This window comes from Nematolebias whitei, chromosome 6 (assembly GCF_014905685.2).
Source record: "Nematolebias whitei isolate Nwh7 chromosome 6, NemWhi1, whole genome shotgun sequence".
NCBI lineage: Eukaryota > Metazoa > Chordata > Actinopteri > Cyprinodontiformes > Rivulidae > Nematolebias > Nematolebias whitei.
In genome coordinates, this window is record NC_056503.1 from 35786485 (window position 1) to 35805997 (window position 19513).

General features: G+C 40.1%; 2 protein-coding genes across 2 annotated transcripts in view; one reads left to right on the top strand and one right to left on the bottom strand.

Annotated features, from left to right (window-relative positions):
* Nucleotides 1–19513, bottom strand: part of vps26b (VPS26, retromer complex component B) — a 440542-nt gene that overhangs the window by 395222 nt on the left and 25807 nt on the right. The window lies entirely within an intron of this gene.
* The window catches only part of esamb (endothelial cell adhesion molecule b), a 74423-nt gene that overhangs the window by 53666 nt on the left and 1244 nt on the right, over nucleotides 1–19513 (top strand). Inside the window, exons 2-7 of the mRNA XM_037677575.1 lie at nucleotides 5684–5829; nucleotides 10918–11119; nucleotides 11494–11649; nucleotides 13969–14013; nucleotides 18637–18759; nucleotides 18836–18965. Coding sequence (XP_037533503.1) covers nucleotides 5684–5829; nucleotides 10918–11119; nucleotides 11494–11649; nucleotides 13969–14013; nucleotides 18637–18759; nucleotides 18836–18965 — 802 coding nt within the window. The remainder of the gene's footprint in view (nucleotides 1–5683; nucleotides 5830–10917; nucleotides 11120–11493; nucleotides 11650–13968; nucleotides 14014–18636; nucleotides 18760–18835; nucleotides 18966–19513) is intronic.

The following is a 19513-nucleotide window of genomic DNA, read 5'->3' on the forward strand; positions in this document are numbered from 1 at the left end:
CTTCTCATCCGCTCAAGATAGTTTGACAAAACTTCATTCACATACACATCATCACTAGACGGAGTGTCATGTACAGTTATCATCACCCCTGCTTCAAGGTCAAGGTCACAATTAAGGTCAAAATGTATACAAGGTTTTTGCTTGTCTGGGCCATTGCTATAGATTGATGTACTGTTCTATAATTGTTTGCCCGCGGGTATTTAACATGTTGCATACAGTACCCTGGTTGAACTGAGTATCTGTAAAATTGAATGAGATATTTTCATTTGTGGATTTGCTGTGGTTCCTCCCACAGACCAACAACATGCATGTTAGACTGACTGGTAGCTCTAAATTGTCCACAGGTGTGAGTGAGAGAGTGAATGGTTGTTTGTCTCGTTTGTCTCTATGTGTCCCTGTGATGGACTGGAGACCTGTCCAGGGTGTACCCCGCCCCTCGCACAGTGATTGCTGGACATGGGCACTGGCGACATCCGTGACCCAAAAGTGGAAGAAGCAGGTAAAAGATAACAGATGGATGGATTTGCTGTGGTGGCCATCTTGAATGAGGTTGACTTTGTTTGAAATTGCTGTTTGTCCTACAAAAGGACGCGTATGTGTGTAGTGGAGGGGTGCCTAATATGTCGTTTATAATCTACCGGTCGATTGTAAAGGTATTATGGGTCGCATGTTATTACAAAAAAATAAATAAAAATAGACATCAGCCTCATCCATCCTCACCATGAAATTCATCACTTGATTGACATACAGGGCTGCCAGTCTGAGGCCCCGTTTGTTTACATGACGTGAAACTGCAGGGTTTCTGCTGCGGTTTGTCCGTTCATTTACACGACAGCAGGCCTCATTCTCTCTGAAACAGAAGGTTTCTGAATCCAGATCTCTGAGTGGAGGTTTTTGGAGGATGTGAAATGCTCGGCAAGTGAAGTCGCACATGCGCGCTACAGGTGGTTGCTGTCAGAAGTTTTTCTGCACTAACAACAGTTATAATAAATGGCAGAACAGAGTGTTTTTTGTGCTACTCACCCTTTTTCAGCATGTAGGAGCAAAAGTAATAAAATCCAGGGTCCAAAGAGACGTTAGTGTATTCATGAGTTTGGACGTAACTGTCATACTGACGCTGCACGCACAATGAGGGTTGCCAGATAAATTTAAACTGTCTTATTTACCCCCTTTTTATGTGCACATGTTCAACAAACACTACTCACACATCATCTTAAAATATCTTTACTCAGCACATATGACAGTTTAGGTCAAAATACTATAATTTTAAAGCGACAGTACTATAGTTCATAATTTCTTATCTGGCAACCTGACTGACATAGAAACTACAGCGTTTTGTGTAAACCCGCTAATTTTATGTTCATTACCCCCAATAAACATAAAAAACCACTGTTTCCAGAGGTTGTTCTCATGTAAACGGGGTCTTATAGCAAGCAGACCACTTTAACGTGCTCGCATGATGAAAAAGTGTGGGCAAGCCTGGTGTAGGGTTTCTTCTGGTATAATCGCCTACCTTGTCAGGACCAGTAGTCCTAAAGGGAGCTAAAGCCCACTTCTAATATGATTGTTGTTTCTTTTGACTGCTCGACTTCTCATCAGATACTCTTCCTGACACAACATGGACTTGAACCTGCAACCTCAGGATTACCACAGACCTCCCGGTTCTGATATGGTGGGACCTACTTTTTGGATTAGGTTAGAGGGTTAGTGTGTACTGGTAATGGTAATTTTTTGTGTGCGGGTCAGGTTTGTGCTGCAGAAATGAATGGAAGCCAGAACAATGTTGTAAAAAGAACGGAAATACAAACGTGTTTCTGGTTTTTAATGTCTCATTTTTGAACTTACCAACATCCAGGCTCAGCAGGGGTCTTGTGTCATAAATGATGAAACCTCAAAGATACGCAGGGTAACAGTTTTGTAGAAATGAACTTCCACCCTGTCCTCATTATGACAGCAGAGACTGAAGCTTTGTGACTAAAGTTACAAGTCCTGACGTTTTATTCTCGTTCCTGTACGTTCCCTCTCCAGTTCTCTGCTCTTTACTCGCTGTTGGTCTGGGAACGAAGGAAGGCGTGTCCGGAGATCGCAGCTGCCTGTCTGTCTGCCTGTCTGCGGATCAGATCACTCTCTTTCATCCCTACCGACCCATGATCCCCATACGAGCTGTACTTTCCTCTGTTTTCCTCTCAGCCGCTGAAGGATTTAGAGGTGGCGGCAGCGGCTCTCGTTTCATTTCTCGCTCCAGCTTTAGAGCAGAGCATCAAACTGGAGACTCGGATAGAACTCGACTGCCGGGATCATCTGATCCAGCTGCAGCTGTCTGGTTCTGGTGGCTGGGCGCCCTGTGAGTTTGACAGCACCGTCTGATTGTTGGATTTTGTACCTAAACATTTTATTCCTCTTGTTTGGGGTTTGTCTTGAGCCTGTCGATTTGTTAGTTATCTTTTTGAGCCAGCTTTAGTTTTAATGGGGTGGGGGGTTGGTGCTTTATGGATTCTGACAGAATTCAGATATGCGATATAAGAATACGTAACTGAAACTTTCCATTTCAACGTTTTAATCTGGTTACTTTTTTTTTTTAACCTCATCTCTCAATTTAACAACAAATTAAAATTATTTCTGTTGTAAAGTCTGAAAAGCAAAGGGGGGCTGAACTAATTTTTTTGTTTAGCCAATTAACATTTTAGCTAACTTTGGAAACCGTTAGCGGAATTAGCTCCCGCTAAATTATGGTTCGTCAACTTTAAGTCCGCTAACAAAATTCACAAGCTTGTTCCTGTCTGTTGTGGACGTGTCTCGAAGAGTAGGCTCGCTATTGGCTGACTACATGTACATGTGACGTGATTGGTCGACGCTGCTTCAACTGGAAGGAGGCAAAGACGTGGGACACTGTCTGAGTGACAGTCGTCTTAGTGGTTAGCGGTTTAGCATTAGCTTCTGCTAATTATTATTATTTTTTACCTGTTTAGTAGTTTAGTGAAGCTATTTTTTTAGTTAGCTGCGCGCACCACTGCTGAAAACTTAATAAACTGCTTATTTACCCAATTGCTCCCTGTGCACCTACGTAGCTGCCCACTGCTCCACCTGGGTGCAGCCCAGGTGTGATGGGCTAAATGCAGAGACTAATTTCATCATTGTATGGGAATATACAATGATGACAACACAAAACACTTTACTTAAATTCAACTGCTTCTATAACTTTATACATTCTATTTGGATCTTAAATTTAAAACAACTTTATGTCATCAGTTTTGGGATTTGACTGATTTAGCTGCTAAATCAGAAAAGGGCATTCGGCCAATACGTCACTTGATATGGAATACGGAGCGTGTCAAATCGGCTATCAAATAACAAAATATTTCGCTCTTCAGATGTGATAAATTTCTGTGACTTAACTCTCAAATATTTGTATGACTTTCTGACAGTAACTGTTCCTGGGAGGAAAGAAATCGACCACCAACTGCTGAAAATTACTTTTTTATTCTTCTTCTATCCACCATAAATAAATTAGTCTTTTGAAGCTACCCCAGCCAAACAAAATTATGAAATTTAGGTGATGTTTTTCTTTCCATTTTTTCTTCTTAAGAGCTCTTAGTTTTCCAAAACTTTTTAAAATGACTGTTCATTTTATAGCAATTCTTTAAAGGCATCTTTTCCCTGTAGGACGCCTAAATCGAGGATTTTATTTATTATTTTCATTACAAAGAAGAGCGCCGCCGGCCTAGTCGACCAGACTCCAGACAGGCGTGGGTGATTCTTTATCCTGTATACATGTGGATAGGCCTGTCACGATAAACAATAAATCAATTAATCGCATGATAAATGAAAATTATCAATCTCATTTTCATTTATCAGCTTTATCGTTTCTTCCCGTCTCTCTCTTTTTACTGAAGACACTGGATGACAAAAGGCTCATCTCCGGTGCTCTTCACTGACTCCTCCCTTTCTCTTTAAAATCTGTTTTAACTGTCCAAAATCACGTTTTTTTAATCGTTAAAAGCAACTACGCAGAGAAGCTAAGCTACGAGCTAACAGTCCGACCTCGGAAAAAAATCCGTCTTATCGAAGCTCCAAAATTCATGATTGAAACATGTGCCTTCGTGTAAAAAGTTGTTTTCTCTGCAAAAAGAAGCTGAGAACTTGTTTACTGATTTTTTTTAATTAAATGCTTTGTGTGAAAAATGCTATGATAAAGAGCTCAAACCACACCGAGCGTCTGTTATGTCACCATGTCAGCCCATGTCACGTCAAGGGCCCTCCCTCCTATTTTTCTTAAAGACACGCTGCTCGCTCCCTCACTATCCATCCTTCAGTTCAAACAGTCTTATACTGCCATCCGGTGGTCCAAAAAAAGGTCTTCTATCCACTATCACTCCAAACAAATTAACCAACATTTCTTCTAAAATTTGACAATAATTACTAATTGTCAAATTTCAAACAATATTATCGTTTATCGCAATAATTTCTGAGACAATTAATCGCCCAGCAAAATTTGTTATCGTGACAGGCCTACATGTGGATCAACTGTCTTATACCAAATGTTTAGTTGTGAACAATGCAGGTACATCTTTGTTTTTTACAGCCAATCTAAAACCTTTTTAAAATGTATTTATTTATTTATTTTTCGGACAAGCTCACGACAACCTGCAGCAGTAAAGGCTTCATGAATCCTGCCCAGCGTTATTACAGCATCTCTCATATGTGAAAGCAGAGCACCACTAGTGGGTTGATATAAAAAATCAAAAGTGGAGGGATAGAGGCAATAAAAAAAAAACTGTAAGGCATGCATTATTTTATATGATAAATATGAGATCAAAAAAATGCATTTATAATGGATTTCAATGAGTTGATTTTTCCTACGAAGGAATGCTAAAGTGTAGTAAAGTGACTGGGAATTTAGGGGAGCGTTTGAAACATCCATCCATCCATTATCTTTACCCACTTATTCCATTTTGGGTCACGGGGGTCGCTGGTGCCCATGTCCAGCAATCACTGTGCGAGGGGCGGGGGACACCCTGGACGGGTCGCAAGTCCATCACAGGTCCACATAGAGACAAACGAGACAAACAACCATTCACTCTCTCACTCACACCTAGGGACAATTTAGAGTTACCAATCAGTCTAACATGCATGTTTTTGGTCTGTGGGAGGAAACCGGAGTACCCGGAGAAAACCCACGCATGCACGGAGAGAACATGCAAACTCCACCCAGAGAGGCCCCTGGACCGGGGTTTGAACCAAGGACCTGCTCGCTGAGAGGCAGCAGCTCTACCAGTTGCGCCACCGTGCTGCCCGTGTTTGAAACAACTCTGACAAAGTAAAAAATAAATAGAAACATTTTCAGGATTTCTCAGAGACTGGTTCATTTATCAACAGCCCGCCAAAATGTAATAAATGTAATAAAGAATAATAAAAAAATAAAAAAATTAAATAATTGTTGGCTGACAAATGGGGAGAAGAGAAAGACAAATTGGCTGATCTAAAGTATAATTAATAACGCAACATAGACTAAATTGATATGTACGATTCTGTATGGAAAATATATGGATATATTTTGAACTCTCAATATATTGCCCAGTCCTATAATAGTGTATTTTATATCTAAATTATTCAGGCTGCTGTGCTTCTACGTAGCAGTTTTGAGCTGTTTCTAAAGCCCGGCCCGTCTGTGTTTCTGTTCCAGGTGACACTAAGAAGGTGGAGATGCCCAGCAAAGAGATGGAGGTGGTGAAGGGTCAGATGGTGGTGCTCCAGGCCTGGTACAGCCCGAGCTCTGACATTTCCCTAAACTCTGTCATCTGGCAGTTCACGCGCAACGAGTCCAAGCAGGTGAGGAGATCCAGAAATGTTCATGATCTGAAGCTGAAGACACGTAGTTTTATTAATTCGACCTTTATTTACACAGGTTAGTCTCATTGAGTCACGCGGACTCATTTACAAGACAGTCCCGTTTTAGGCAGATAACATATAAAATACAGACAACAATAAACTACAGCAAAAATTCAATTAAAATAAAAGTAATGTTATAAAACATTAAATCAAGGTGCCATATAAAACAAGGTAAAATACTAAAAACAAGAACACTTTTGCTTTGATGTTTCTATTGGGGGAGTGGTGGCGCAGAGGTTAGAAGATGGGCCTGTGATCAGAAAGTCACAGGTTCAACTCCCGGTACCATCAACATCAAAATGTGGGTGGAAAAGGTGAAACACCCACACCTCTCTCCACCCTCATTTGCCCCACTCTGGGCCCCTGAGCAAGGCCCTCAACCCCCACCATCTGCTCCCTAAACAGGTTTCTCTTGAAAATGAGTTCTTGTGCCTCAATGAGACTAACCTGTATAAATAAAGGGTAAATAAAAATAAAAAAAATTAAATGACCTTATCAAATGTTTAAACTCCCCTAAATAAATAAATGTGGGCAACTTCAGTTCCTGTTGCAAGGTGTTCCAGGAGCAGAGTAGGAAAAGGCTTTTTTGCCAAGTTCAGTCCACGATGAGGGGACGCTGCAGGTAATGATGGCCTGAGAGCGCATGTTGTAACTGCACTGATGACGTGACATGTGGGAGGAATAAGAAGGCAGCAGACCAAGGAGTGATTTATATATGAAATTGAACCAGTGTGAGAGCGTACGTGTAGATAATGATGACCAACTGACCAAGGAGTAGAGTGCAGTGATGGGTACGGTAGTTACAACCAGTTATGAATCTTAGTGTGCCATTGTAGACAACATCTAACATCTGCAAGCAGCTGGCAGGGGCATTCATGTAAATAATGTCACAATAGTCAATGGCTGGTAGGAAAGTAACAGCTACAAGGTATTTTATTTTCTGGCATTCAGAGTTAAGAAAGATCTATTTGTGAAAAAGAAACCCACTTTTAATTTCAGTTTCTTTATCAAGTTTTCGATATGCAGTTTAAAAGAGATGTGCATCGACCAAAATTCCCAAGTATCTGTAAGAATCTACAAACTCAATAGGAACACCATGCATGGATGAGATAGGAGGAGGAGCTGCTGGCACCAACTTTCTGTTTGAAAACAACATCCCTTTGGTTTTATTGCATTTAGCACCAGTTTGAGTTTGAATATGGTAAGTTTGACTGAATGGTGTCAAATGCAGACTGTAGAAACTGAAAAACCTTTTCAACTCTGTTAGCTCGACAATAAACAGTTGTATCGTCAGCATAAAGATGCAACGATGCATCAGGAATGTTTTGACCTACATTACTTATATAAATTGTCAAAAGAGTGGGCCCTAAAACTGAGCCTTGTGGCACACCATTGGTGACCGTTAGATAGCTAGATGAAGAGCCATTATGTTGAACACATTATTAAACACAAATAAATGTGAACGTTATAAAACTTGTAACTAATTCCATATTTACATAAAACAGTCGTTTCTGAAAGAAAATGATGCAAGTTTAAACAAGAAAACAACCTAAATTTATCATGAATAACTGTGTCTATAGGTTTTTAACCTAAAGAAGTCCAGTAAATTTGTGTCAACAATAACTATTTAGAATGTTTTCATTTTCCTTTGCAACTTTATGATTTTTATGAATTCAGTAGTAAATTTAATCTCAGGGTGTCGACTTGTTTACCCGGCTCATCATCCAGCCCTGTGGTACGGCTGTCCCTGTTCTGACCTCTCTTTGGGCAGAAAAAAGAGCCACTTTAAAGTACTTAACAATAAAACACACTGCTTTTGCTGATCCTCTTGAGTACTATCATAAAATTCATTGAATACAAAAAAAAAAAGCTTGTCTAAAACTACAAACTGACCAGATTTTGCATAATACTTGTTAAAAATAGAAAATGAGTTTTTGTGATACAATTTTTTACCTGCAGTCCTCCATTTGCTCAATGAAAACCTCAGAAATACATAAAGTCTATTTATCCTTCAATTGTTAGATCAGTCTGGATTTTTCCATGAACATTGATCTTGTCCAATTCAAACCTGATGAATAGAAAAAAGGACTCACCATGAGTTGTTTTAATAGTTTGTATTGCATTATTTCCATGTGACACCAACCATACACATTTACACGTGTAGTATGTGTGTCTGTGTGAGTTTACATGATTAATCTAACCTAAACGATTTCAGAGTGTGATGCCTCTGGGCTTATCTCAAAAAGAAAATCAGCCTAAAATTTCACCATCTGTACATTAGGGATAATCTTCACGGATGTCAGTTTTTGCTGTTAATCTGCACATCTTCACGTGGCTGCAGCAAACCCTATCGAAACTGGTTCAATGAAAATATGCATTAAAGTCAAAGTGTTTTGTGGGAGCAGCTCAGCAGGAACAGAAATGTTAGTCTTCTTCCAATGCATGATGGCGATGATTCTGGAATCAGTGGTGGGACTGGTGGCCATGGTGCTCCTCGTCATATTCATGCTGCAGAGGAGACGGGACATAGAGGAGGAAATGGCCAAGGATCTCCAGTAAGAGTTTCATGACACAATACTGTCCTGGAGAATGGGAGAGTGTGGTAAAGAAGAGAGTCCAGACAGGATGGAGTGATTTGTTACAAAAGGATGGCAGCAAAGGTCAAAGAAAAGATTCATAAGAAAGTAGTGAGACCAGCCATGTTGTATGGTCTGGAGACAGTGACATTAACAAAAAGACAGGAGAAAGAACTGGAAGTGGCAGAAATGAAGATGTTGAGGTTTTCCTTAGGAGTGACAAGGATGGATAAGATTAGGAATGGGATCATCAGAGGTACAGCACAGGTTGAACAACTGGGAGATAAAGTTAGAGAGACCAGATTGAGATGGTTTGGACATGTCCAGAGGAGGGACAATGGGTATACTGGTAGAAGGATGTTAGGAATACTACAAAAAGGAAGACCAAAGAAGAGATATATGGATAGAGTTAAGCCGCTTTTCCATTAATGAGTGCGACTCCACTTGGCCCTCGTCTTATCGGTTCTTCTCAGGTGTAGGTGACGTGCCACTGCGACTTGTTTCCACACTCTGTGGGCGGGATTGTCAATGCAGAGTGGGTGGTATCATAACAGGTCAATCAACGGCTGCTGTCTGCTTACGTCAAAATCGTCACATCGGAGCAGTTCGCTTGGAACCATAAACAAGGTTGTCCCATAAACTGGGCTGACTGGGGGTGGGTACTGGCAATGGGCAGGCCTTTAACCAGTGCAGTGCGTTGTGGTGCGGAACCGATGAGTTGACAGTGGAAAGCACCATTAGAGAGGACATAGAGGTAGTTGGACTGAAGACAGAGCATGCAGAAGAAAGAGTGAGATGGAGGAGGATGACTCGCTGTGGTAACCGCTAAAGAGGGAACAACCAAAAGAAAAAGAAGAAGTCATGAAAGAGGCCGCCACCATTTCTGACAGACGATGCGGGAAACTGTCCCTATGCTACCCATCTGAGGCTTACTCCCTCCTGGTCAGACTACAAAGACGGTCTCTGCATTGTCTCCTTTGTGCAAAAAAAAGGTGCTATTTCCTTCTAGGAGTTCTTTATCTACCTTTATAAGATCTATCTTTGTAAGTTTTGCTGAAACCATTGTAAAGTTGGCAGTGCTTGCTTACAGCCTCGGCCAACAGCTCCTCAGCGGAGCAGTTGAAGTGAAGTGAGAGCAGTGGCCTGTAGCCACGTTTCCACATAAACACGCCCACAAAGTCATGACTTGCACACCCACACAAGAATAAAGTTCTGCCAGCTGCTTGTGTACAGAAGTAGTTCTCAGAGGCAGTGCAAGAACTAAAACATGTAACTTTTGTTACACAACTGCACGAATGAGAACAAGTTGTGACATGGTCTCTTGCTGAAACTGTAGCCGCCTTTAGAGTTGTGTAGAGAGGTTAAAAACTTTAAATATCTTACCTGGTGTAGGTAGCTGTTAGAACAGGTTCAGTTTGAAGAAATTGAGCTTAATTTTGTCCAGATTTATGATATAATGGCTAGTCTGAACAAAGCCAAGACCAAAATGTTTGTAGATGTTGTCTTAAAACAATTCTGCTCTCAACAATGTTATAGATGTTTGTGTGAAGACTATTTTATAAACTTTTATATCGCCTTCTATTTCCAATTATAAGTTTTAGTTTTATTTATTTATTTTGGGGTTAAGTTGAACTTGGACAGATTTGTCAATTAAGAGTGTTGCTTTTCATCTCAGTTCCTTAATGTTGACAGACTGGAGCAACATCCTCATTACTGCAGAACAAATCTAATATATTCATATCAAACTTTATTTACAAAATTCCATTTTTTAAACAATTTTACGTCTGTTAAAAACAAAACAAACAAACAAAAAAAAAAAAAACAGAGCTTTGCCTTACAGCTCAGCTCCCTCTTCACCACAACAGACCGGCACAGAGTCCACAATACTGCAGATGCTGCACCAATCCGTCTGTCAATCTCACACTCCACTCTTCCTTCACTCGTGAACAAAACCCCGAGATACTTGAACTCCTCCACTTGAGGCAGAACCTCACCCTCGACCCGAAGAGAGCAATCCACCCTTTTCCGACTGAGGACCATGACCTCAGATTTGGAGTTCCTGATCCTCATCTCATCTATAAATAATAAAAACATGAAATCTACAACCTAAAGATTGGTAAAGCCAAGACAATAAAAACAATAATTAAAGAAAGGTTTTTTTTTTTTTTTAAAGTTGCTGTGACTGAACAAAATAAGTATTTATAAGTAGATTAAAAGTCAAGAACTTGGAGTAGAGCAGCAGCTAGCTGTAGCACTTCTGGTGCAAAATATAATTCTGCTTCAATATTCTTTGGTCTGACTAGCCATTAGCTCATCAGTCTGGTCAGAATCAAACTCTTCCTCCAAACTTGTTTAGAGAGTTATCTGCAACAGGTAAGATATTGTTTGAAATTGTTCTTAAAATCTAGTGAAATGGTCTGAACTGTCCCTTTAATGTGTTTTCTGTGGACAGGTGATAAACTTCAGCTCAGGTAAAGTCGGACACGGACAAAACGAGTTCACCCAGAGAGTGGGCTTCAGTGTGGCCATGCCCTCAGCCAACCTCTCCATCTACATCAACAACACCCAGGAAACCGACTCCGGTCACTACATGTGCCACGTCATCGTCCCCGGAGAGCAGGGCCTGACCGGAGAGATGCGGCTTAACGTCAAAGGTAACGCCATCCGCAGGGCGTGAGATGACCTTCGAAGGTTAAACATAATTGGGAAAGACAGGCAGGGCAACTTTGTCGTACGTTTTTGGGGATTTGTGAGTTCAGGCCAAGTAGAATCTGGGCATACTGAGGGATTCTGTTGAAAAAAAATATTACAGGTCCAAATAAAGCTCATCTGCTGTTAAGGGATTCATTGAGCTCCGAGAGAATTATGTCATCTTCCAGAAGCAGATGGAAACTCGCAAGGAGGGGAGGAGAGGAGAGGTTCCAATATCTGCTTAATTTTTAAATAATCTGGCCGCTGCCCTGAGAAGTCACTGTGGATTAGAACTGCATGTTCAGGAATGAATCAATAACCTTCTCTGTCTGTTCAGTTCCTCCCTCGCCTCCGGAGTGCAGCTTGATGGGAAACCCGGTGGTGAAAGGCAACGTGACTCTGAGCTGCAGGTCCCAGCATGGAAAACCTGTCCCTCAGTACAAATGGACCAAAGCTGCACCCCTGTCTGAGGTCTTCTTCTCACCTGTGCAAAGTGAGTTTATCACATGGGAGAAATACTTGATCCACACAGTACTTTCTCACTGTTAGTGCAGTACTGCAATGCTGTGGACAAAGAATTACCGTTTCTTTTTTTTATTCCAGCAGAAATTCTGGTGAGTTTTTGCTTAAAAATACTCACTCTTCAGTGTTCAGCTGAATTTGGCAGCAAAATAAACCAAGTGGTTGAAAAAGTACAATTTCCGGGACATGCATTTAAAATACTTCTCACCATAAATGCAACTGGGTGAGCACAAGAAGCAACTACTTTAGTTAGTCTGTGCTGTGCAGATTGTTTGTGCTCTGATGTGTGTAAAAAGATGTAAGCTTTGTCTAAAGATGGTTATGAAACAAATGGACCATAAAATGTGATAAAATATTGACAAAATCTCATTATTTTTCATCAATCGTGCATAAAATCAGCAGGAACTTGCACTGTAAATATATAATAAACTTATGTTTCTCCCGATACTAATCTTGCAGCATAATGCGCAGCTTTAAAGGAATAGTTCAGATTTTTTAAAGGGGTTCTGTAGAAATGATATATACAATATCTTACCTGTTGCAGATGATCCTCTAAACAATTTCAGTTAGAAGAAATATTTTAATTCCGACCATACTGATGAGTTAAATCCAGTTTGTTTTGCATCACACGTTTATTCTGGCATAAATATTATTATATTCCTGCAGGAAGCCTCACAGACTGAGCTGGAAGTGCTACAGCTAGCTGTTACTGCAGCTGTTTATGCTTGCAATATCCATTCTGTAACATGTTGTGTGGTGTGAAATTGATGCATTGTGAAACATTGGGTATTGGCTTGCTGTAAAAAGTTATATGGGGAAAGAAATGAGGTTTGTTAAAAATAAACAACTACATTTTGCTTTAGAGGCCATCCACATGAAAACGCTTTTTGTGAAAACTCAAAGAATTATTGTTTCAGGCTTGCTTCTACTCAAAAACTGTACTTTTTTGACAACAGGCGTTTTAATGTAGATGGCCAAAACGCAACCTTTTGAAAATGATGATGTCATAACCCAACTTCTAATGTAACTTGAGGGTTTTGTCTTCTTCCTATTTTGTTTACAGTTTGTTTGTACACAGTTTTATGCTCATTCTCCACAGCTTGCTTTCCATTTTTTGTTGTGATTTCATGGCAGTGCTACAGCGCTATATGGCATAGTTACTACAGCTTTTTGGGTTGTTTTCAGTGTTTCCGTGTGGATGAAGACGTTTCTAGAAACTGTGCTATTTTTTTTTACCAGGATATTCTCAAAAATTACATCAGATTATTTTTTTTTTTCCTGTGAGGATGAAGTCCTAGACAGCATTCATATGATTTATATCTGAGTAATGATGGGTTTAAATGACTACCGGTACCTTTATCTTACCTACACCAACTCCATCCTTGTATACAATGGAAAGAACAAAAACCATCCAGGTTATTTCTGTTGATTCTAAAAGATTAACCATCAAACTGTTTTTGACTGTAATCTACAATACGTGCAAGTTTCATTACGTCTTATACAGAACACTGGAATAAGCTCTTGCATGATAAGGGCTTGAATAATTTTGCCCGCAGCTGAGGATGCCCCAAATTTACCTCAAAGAAATATCCTCAATTTTTCATAACATACAGCATGAAATCCTCTCCCCAGTTGGAGACCCACAACTCCCTCCTCTTAAAGTGCTGCTTTTGAAAGAAAGAAAAAAAAAAAGCATGTCTTGCGGTATTATATAGAAGTTTATTTTGAAACGATGCTGCAGAAAACACCATCTGTCACGGAACAACGGGACTTAAGAGTGATTGATTGCGTATTGACTTAACTGCTTTGATCCGTGGCTTTCATCTCTTTATGGCAGAAACGTCCCCAGACTCATGAGATGAAAACTACTCCCTCTGATTGTGCATTAACTCGGGCTTTTGTAGAGCTGAATGCTCACTTACACCCTCATTACGTGCTTATGTTCGTCCTACCATGGCTTTTTCCACCCAAATTCAAATGTTGTGATTTTATCTGCTCTGATGCTAACTCTTGAACTTTACTCTGCCATCACTGCTTATCTCTTTCGGCAATACCTCTGTCTGTCTGCCTTGTTGATCCTCTTATATTCCTCACGTCCTGTTGACCCTCTCTAACAAGCCCCATGTCATTACCTAATCAGCCCCTTTAAAGGCATAATTTGGATTTGGGACTAAAAACACCATTTTGCTCTTTTGTCCTCTTCCTATTAATTTGCACCCTTCCATCCCTACCTCTTTTTCACGCTTGCATTCTTTCTGCCATTTTTTTTTTCTTTTGCACAAAACCTCAGAATGGCGATCCTGTCCCCAGCCCTTGCTTGTCCTTGGGTTCATGGGTAAGGTTTTTCACTCATACATTCTCCACTTGTTTACCCATCCTACCCTCACCTGCAGTCCTCAATATCTTGAGGAATCACATCTTCTGCTGTGAAAACTGTATTTGTTGACCCATAGAAAAGATTTAAAGGAAAAAAAATCAACCCAATTTCTAAAAATGCTGAGAGGATAATATTCCTGAAATGATTACCATAATGAACCACTAGTTGTCAGTTTAGACATTTTTTTCTTAAATACAGTAATTATAAATATTCACGTCTCATTTGATTTTATTTTTTATTTAACTTTTGGGGAATAATCAACAGATCTTTTACATTGTTTTTCTAAAAACTTGCTTCACAAGCTGTAAAAAGTTGTATCTATTCACAATTGGTGTGAAATTGGGTTAAAATTGTCCTTTAAATCTTTATAGTACATATAGTGTTAGATTTAGATGTCAATTTATTGCATTCACTGTGATTTATTTAAGCAGAACATGAATTTAATGGTTTTTCTTTGGATATTTTGTGTGTGTTTTAGATATCTTAGGTTTCTTATTTCTTTGTTTTCGTCATAAAAAAAATCGAATCTGAACGGTTGAATAAGTTACTTAAGAAATCACTTTTAATATGAATGTTATTGTTTTGTTTTTTTTAATATATATTATTTATAAGGTATTCACCAATACAGTTGCAAAGGAATATAATAAAAATATACTCAATTTTAAACTACGAATTTTTAGCTAAGCTTTACAGAAAATGTTAATCTTTTTTCATGTCTGTAATTAAGCTAATTGTTTAGCATAGCTTAGCCAGAGACGGTAGCAAACAGCAAAGCTAGCTTTGTCTTAACAGGAAAAGAAATCTTCTAATTCACATTGAAATCTTGTTAGCTGCAATGTAGTTTGTGTACAATAAAGTGAAAAAAAAAACTTAAAAGTTAGTTTAGTTGTTTAGTTGTTTGCATCAGAAACTAGCTACATGCTACTTGCACAAAAAGCTAGGTTCCTAGCTAGCTACCTGGGTTTTGTTGCAGGTTAAGTTTATTTTTGAACAAATAAATAAAGATATGTGATGTCACACTGCAGACTATTACCATGATTCATTCTCAATAATCTAGGTAGAAAGAACTGCAGACTATTCTGTAAACTTTTCAAATTGGACATTGAGTGTTGTTCAACCTAAAGTCTGAAAATTTAAAATACCTTTGGACATACAAGACTGAATATATTATGTCCAGTGACAGTTGGAAAAACATTAAGGTTGTTGTAATCTTGGAAGCAGATGTGTTAAAAGGAGATTAAAACATGGTCAAGACTAAGGATTTTAGAGATTCTGGCTAAAGACAAATTGTGATGAATTTATGGAAAGGTCACGGCATCAACTCCTACTCTTAAAGGATTCCTGGGAAGTAGGATGAAGGTAGAAATGTCTAGGGAAATGTGATACCAGGAAAAAAAAAATGTAAGTCTGGAGGTGATGTCATGGGCTTGTTTTTGTATGTGGATCGCAAAGGTATTGTTCCTGAACCTATAGCTCAAATGCATGAAAAATGTAACGCAGGCTCTAATGAAAATGTCAGTCGAGACATTACATTATCGTTTTCTTCTCTGAGGCTGCTTTTCCACAGACTGATCCTAATTTGGGCAAATGAGTTTTGTGCTGTCCTGTTGCATCCAACAACTTTTTGTAGTAATGTATGTTTTCATGTGTGCTACATGGTGTGTAGAAAACCTGTAATTGCAACACAATGCCACTGTCTTGAAGTGAAAGTAGCACCTTCTGTTACATTACATCTCCTGAAACTTTGACACCGCTGTGATCTGATCAGGCTAGAACCCGCTCCAAGATCGGAATCCGCTGACTTTCTGCTAATCTGTCAGAACTGTCACAGCTGGTTTTCAAGTCAAAGGGATTAAACAATCAGAGGTGAACAGGGGCAGTGCACACTCATGCACAAGTGTTGTCTTTGGGATTTTCTGGTAATTGTTGTTTATCTCTCTGACATAATTTTAGATTAACAATGACGAGTGGGTATGATCCTATTGAACTTTGAGAGAAGTAATCTTTCTCAACAGAAGGCCAGACAGTTTTATCCCAATTGGGATAAATTGGTATAGGATATAATCTGGTGCAGTGGTAATTTCAGACATCAGGTTAAAGAATATAGAATCCATTTCAGGGTCCATGATTTTTTTTGTCTTTTTGATCTCTTTGTCCTCAAAGTCTCAAAGATGGCTAATTCTTTGCCAAACCCCAAGCTTCACACTCTGCAGTGAACTGATCCAGTGATGGAGATCACGGCGCCATGACACAAAAAGAACCACATCATCTGCAAATAGCAGAAAGAGAATCCTAAAACAATTAATCTGACCCCCTCTGCACCAAGAACTTCTGTATTTTCACTTTTTTAACATTTATTATTAAAAGCCAGAGAGTTTCATTAAAATTCATTAAGTGGTCAAGAAAGATTCTACTAACGAATGCACACGGGTCATGATGGAGACTCCATGAACATGTGCTATTTTCACTCATTAATAATAGAGAAAATAGTAAGTAAATAAAAACATAAAATTATTAAAACCTTGCTAAACTAAATTTAAACTTGATTTGATAGTCTGTCACAGGCACATAATTTGTTAAATGCTAGCTAGCTAGTTATTTGCTATTTAGCATCATCTGATAGCTATAGCCCCTTTTCCACGAGCGTGGCTTTACTTGGCTCGCAATGACTCAGCATCAGTCAAATTACTATACTACTATAGATTTAGGGCAGCATGGTGGCTTAACTGGTAGAGCTGCTGCCTCTCAGCGAGCAGGTCCCCGGTTCAAATCCCGGTCCGGAGGCCTTTCTGCATGGAGTTTGCATGTTCTCTCCGTGCATGCGTGGATTTTCTCCGGGTGCTCCGGTTTCCTCCCACAGATCAAAAACATGCATGTTAGGCTGATTGGTAACTCTAAATTGTCCCTAGGTGTGAGTGAGAGAGTGAATGGTTGTTTGTCTCGTTTGTCTCTATGTGTCCCTGTGATGGACTTGCGACCTGTCCAGGGTGTACCCCGCCCCTCGCACAGTGATTGCTGGACATGGGCACCAGCGACCCCCGTGACCCAAAATGGAATAAGCGGGTAAAGATAATGGATGGATGGATGGATGTTTCACCTTCCATCCAGAAGGCTTCCATCAGTCATGGAAACACACAACACAAAACTGATGAAGCCTTCTGGATGGATGGTGAAACGTTCCAGCACACACAAAAAAAAAAAACGCAACAAAGAAACTGTCCAGATGACCTGACTGAAAATTGTTGGATTGTACACCTGGATCATTGAGCATGGACTTTGTTGGTTTTGAACCAGTTTTACATGACTGTCGATGAGGAAAAGGGCCGGCACCGGAGGAGGGGGCGTGCCAAACTTGGTATCAAAGTTGCTATTAAAATTTCATAACTAGAAAATTGATAGTTGGCTAGCAACAAATTGAGGGAACAAGTTGTTTTGTGACAAGCTGCTGGTGGTATCCACTGTTAAGTACAGCTCTAATTGCTTTGTTTCTATTTAGTTCTACTCAAGTGTGTGTGTGTGTGTGGGGGGGGGGGGGGGGGGTCTCCGGATCTTAGCACCAACATAACCGGTTTGTTCCACTTTGGAGTAAGCTGTTTGGGGGAAGAATCAGTTTTGTGTTGTGCGTTTCCTTGACTGATGAAGCCTTCTGGATGGAAGGTGAAACGTTTCAGCACACACACACACACACACACACAAAAAAAAAAAAAAAAAAACTGTCCAGATGACCTGACTGAAAGTTGTTGGATATACAGAAATAAATTAAAAAGCTGCCAAAGACCACAGAAACACTGTGAAACACCTCCAGGAAGTGAGGCAAACTATTCATCCAAAATATATATATATAAAAAAAAGAAATTCCTTTGAAACAGATTTAGCAGACGTACTTTAATTTTTTATATATATATATATATATACAGATTATGTGGATAAATGTAACTTCCTTAGATTCCATTATCAGATGGTGCAGATAAACTCAAAGCTCTGCTGCCCTTCATTCATCAGAAGTTTGGTAACACAGCAGCTGTGTGGAAGCTTAATATGTTGTTTGCTGGCATCATTGCGAACCTTGACTTTTTATCTGCGATGATAATTTGGATGAGTTCCTGGGTTGCATTACTTTTGTCGCTGGGGGGGTGGGGGGGGGGGATTGACTCAGTGTAGAGAGCAACCAACCAACAAACACAAACAACAACAACAACACAGCCATCTGACAGACGCAAACAGAGGAGCGATTTCACGGAACGAAAACACATGTCGTTTATTCATGTTGCCACAAAAACAAAACCGCATGAGATGAAAACATGCTGCGGCGTGACGTCGAAGATTGGATTTCAGAGGATTTGTCGTGATAAGTCCCTCGTGAAGCTTGTTTGTTTTTCTGGAGCCGATGTTTGTAACAGAATTTTGGAGCCATGCGAGTCAAAAATAACAAATTGTGAAACCAATGCAAACACACTCCTTGCTAAAATAGTTGGTGTAATTTTATGCTTTACCTATTCGCCGTTGACCTGTTCTAGTTCCCACGACTTGTGTAACGTTGCGTTAAAGTGTTTGTGTTTTAATGATGAGCTTGTGTTGCAGATGAGAGACACGGCACCCTCAGGCTGAGCAACCTCACCAAGAGCATGTCAGGAAAGTACATCTGCCGAGCCAGCAACACAGCTGGCTCCGACAGCTGCTCCATCAACCTGGAGGTCGTCACCTGTACGTTCACACGCTCTACTGTTACCCACAATGCAGCTGGGCCTGTGTCTAAATGCTGATTCTGTTGTTTTAACAGCTTCCAATGCAGGGGTAATCGCTGCGACGACTCTGGGGTCAGTGGTGGGACTGGTGGCCATAGTGCTCCTCCTCATATTCATTCTGAGGAGGAGACGGGACACGGAGGAGGAGATGGCCAACGAGATCAAGTAAGAGTTTCATGACATGACACTGTCCTGGAGAATGCGAGTGTGGTAGAGGTGAAGAAGAGAGTACAGACAGGATGGAGTGATTTGTGACAAAAGGGTGTCAGCAACGGTCAAAGGAAAAGTTTACAAGACAGTGGTGAGACCAGCTGTGTTATATGGTCTGGAGACAGTGGTATTGACAAAAAGGCAGGAGAAAGAACTGGAAGTGGCAGAAATGAAGATGTTCAGGTCCTTAGGAATGACAAGGATGGATAAGATTAGGAATGAGGTCATCAGAGGTACAGCACAGGTTGAACAACTGGGAGATGAAGTTAGAGAGACCAGACTGAGATGGTTTGGACATGTCCAGAGGAGGGACAGTGGGTATACTGGTAGAAGGATGTTAGAAATGCAGCTGCCAGGAAAAAGACAAAAAGGCTTAAGAGGAGATACACCGCCTGGCCAAAAATAAGTCGCCACCAAAAAAGAAGTCACGCACTAATATTTTGTTAGACCACCTTTAGCTTTGATTACATCATGCATTCACTGCGTTATTGATTCGATAAGCT